This window comes from Leptonychotes weddellii, unplaced genomic scaffold (genome assembly GCF_054177405.1).
Source record: "Leptonychotes weddellii isolate Sample4059 unplaced genomic scaffold, ASM5417740v2 HiC_scaffold_19910, whole genome shotgun sequence".
NCBI lineage: Eukaryota > Metazoa > Chordata > Mammalia > Carnivora > Phocidae > Leptonychotes > Leptonychotes weddellii.
Window position 1 is genome coordinate 1 of NW_027785243.1, and position 3046 is coordinate 3046.

The window sequence follows — 3046 nt, forward strand, 5'->3', positions numbered from 1 at the left end:
GGTCACAGGGATGATGGTGATTCTAGAGATGTGGTATGGTGTGGGGACCGTGGTGTGATAAAAATGCCAGAATCTTCTGGAGCAGCTCCTGGGACAACTCCTGGGTTTTCCTATGGGAGGCAGAGGGGACAAGTTGGCTCTCCCATCCCTTCCCCTTCTCACTCTGGACCTGCTTCCCACCCCACCCCACGCGGCCCCCCAGGTACGAAATGAAGGTGCTGGGCTACAACCTCCTGCAGGCCATGCGCTTTGCGGTGGAGGAAATCAACAACCATAGCAGCCTGCTGCCCGGCGTGGTGGATGTCTGCTACATCTCCAACAATGTCCAGCCCGTGCTCTACTTCTTGGCTCAGGAGGACTATTCCCTGCCCATCCAGGAGGACTACAGCCACTATGTGCCCCGGGTAGTGGCCATCATTGGCCCTGACAACTCCGAGTCCACCGCAACTGTGGCCCACTTCCTCTCCCTCTTCCTCCTTCCACAGGTGAGGCCCCAGGCTCCTGGGAGAAGTAGCTGGGGAGGGCGCAGAGGAGTGGTTGTCCAGAGGGCTCACTTCCCCCCACCAGTCATGGGGGTAGGAGGAGGCGGGAAGCAGGGTAGGGATGTCAACCCCAGCCCCGGGAAGGCAGCCTGGCTGATGGGTTAAGAGCTCAGACTTTGGAGGCAGACAGACCTGGGCGTGCATCTTGTCTCTGAGTCTTGGCCATCGTGAGGCCTTGCGCAAATCTCTTAACCCTTCTGAGCCTCCACTTCCCCACCTGTAAAACAGGATGATAAGAGTTCCATCCCAGGACTGTCTGAAGGTTAAAGGATTTAACCTCTGTAGGAGTTTGTGGGGTACGGTATCTCTTCAATGATGCAATGGCCATTATGTAAAGCACTTTGCACAAAAACGAAGACTCAAAGTGCTCACTATTATCCTGTACAGTTGCCTAGCACAGGGTCTGCCACACAGTAGGTCCTCAAAAAGGGCCATTAGTATTAGTACTATTATTATAAGTGTCATTGTCATCATGATTGAAAATGCCTCGACCAGAATTGACCTGAAATTTTCATGCATTAACGAGCAGCTAGCACAAGAAGATAGCCCACAGTCGGGAGTTACAAATACTATAATTTCTGCTGTCGTTTTTATTATGTAAAGCACCAAGGGTCTGACACATAGTAGGTGCTTAGTAAATGTTAGAATACTTATGTGAGGCATCCAGTCTGGGACTGAACTCATTCTTTCATTCACTTAACCAATATTTATTGAGCTCCTCTGGTGCTAGGTGCTGTTGTAGGGCTGAGGATACAGGAGGGGACAAAACATAAGAGCCCATCTCCTAGCGGGAGAGACAGGCCATGTCAGGAACCACGTGATAAGGCTGCTGGAAAGTGAGAAGTGCAGTGCAAGTAAAGCAAGTAAAGTAAGCAAGAAGTAAAAGGCAAGCAGGGTGAGGGAGGCTGGACAGGTCGGTGGACAGGTGGAACAGGTAGAGAGGGACTGCAGTTCCCAGCAGGTGGTCAGGCGGGTCTCGCTGACAATTGGATGAAGACCCGAGGGAGGTGAAGGGGTGAGGGAGGCATGCAGGTGTGTAGAAGAGCCCCCCGGGACGAGGGGGCAGCGAACGCAGAGGCCGGCAGGTGCCTGGTGCGTTCACAGAACCCCGTGAGCAGAACTGGGACCCCGGGAGAGTAGGAGGAGATGAGGTCAGAGAGGTGAGGGCTGGGGTCAGTGATGGAGCCTCTTGGGGGCCACTGAGGACTCTGGCTGCCCCTGAGTGACTTTTGGAGCTGTTGGAGGGTTTTGAGCAGAGGAGTAAGTAAGGTGACTGACACGTGCGTGCTGGATCCCCTGGCTGCCACGTTCAGCAGAGACCACAGGGGGAAGGATGGGGGGGATGCTGTGGGGACCCAGGCGGGGCAACGGTGGCCTGGGGAGGCCCTCGCTCACGCTGGCGGCGGTCCCCTCTGGCAGATCACCTACAGCACCATCAGTGATGAGCTGCGGGACAAGCAGCGCTTCCCCGCCCTGCTGCACATGGTGCCGGGCGCGGATCACCAGATCGAGGCCATGGTGCAGGTCATGCTCCACTTCCGCTGGAACTGGATCATCGTGCTGGTGAGCGGCGACGACTATGGACGCTACAACAGCCAACTGCTCAACGAGTGCCTGACCACCCGCGACATCTGCATCGCCTTCCAGGAGACGCTGCCCACGCCACAGCCCAGCCAGGACGTGACCCAGTGGGAGCGCCAACGCCTGGAGGCCATCGTGGACAAGCTACAGCAGAGCTCGGCGCGCATTGTGGTCCTGTTCTCGCCCGACCTGGTCCTGCACAACTTCTTCCATGAGATGCTCCACCAGAACTTCACGGGCGCCGTGTGGATCGCCTCTGAGTCCTGGGCCATCGACCCGGTCCTGCACAACCTCACCGAGCTGCGTAACACGGGCACCTTCCTGGGCATCACCACCCAGAGCGTGCCCATCCTGACATCCTGGGCTTCAGCGAGTTCTGCATGTGCCCGCCCAGGCCGGGCAAACTGCGCCCAACAGGACCAGCCTGGGGGCCACCTGCAACCAGGATTGCGACACCTGCCAGGACACCACCGCGTCCTTCAACACCATCCTCACGCTCTCTGGTGAGTGCGTGGTCTACAGCGTGTACTCAGCTGTCTATGCCGTGGCCCATGCATTACCCAGCCTCCTGCGCTGCACCCAGACCACCTGCTCCAAGAGGGTGGTCTACCCCTGGCAGGTGAGGCCCCGCCCATGGAAAGTCAGGGCCCCACAGGGCAGGCATGGAGTGGTCGCCATGAAGACCGCTGGGTGCACCTGCTCTGCGCTAGCCTTCCCCTTGCTTGCTGGCTTCGGGGCAAACTGGTGGAGAGGCCATGGGACCATGCCCTGCCTCCAGACACATAGAACCAGACAGAAGTCCTTCATGGTGACAAAACTCCTTTTTGTATTAATGTAATCATTGCCGTCCAAGATGGCTTGTCCTAGGAGGAGATTTGGGTGACATTCCCTGGAAAGAAGCCTGGCAGGCAGTGGGCGCCCCA

General features: G+C 57.3%; 1 protein-coding gene across 1 annotated transcript; it reads left to right on the forward strand.

Annotated features, from left to right (window-relative positions):
- Positions 1-202: 202 nt before the first annotated feature.
- On the forward strand, positions 203-2742 carry LOC102742575 (taste receptor type 1 member 2; the record flags this gene model as incomplete). Its single annotated transcript, XM_081810196.1, is given in 3 exon segments — positions 203-485; positions 1962-2474; positions 2476-2742. Coding segments are annotated over 3 exon segments (1063 nt in total), but the record flags the coding sequence as incomplete, so codon positions are not given.
- Positions 2743-3046: the final 304 nt, after the last annotated feature.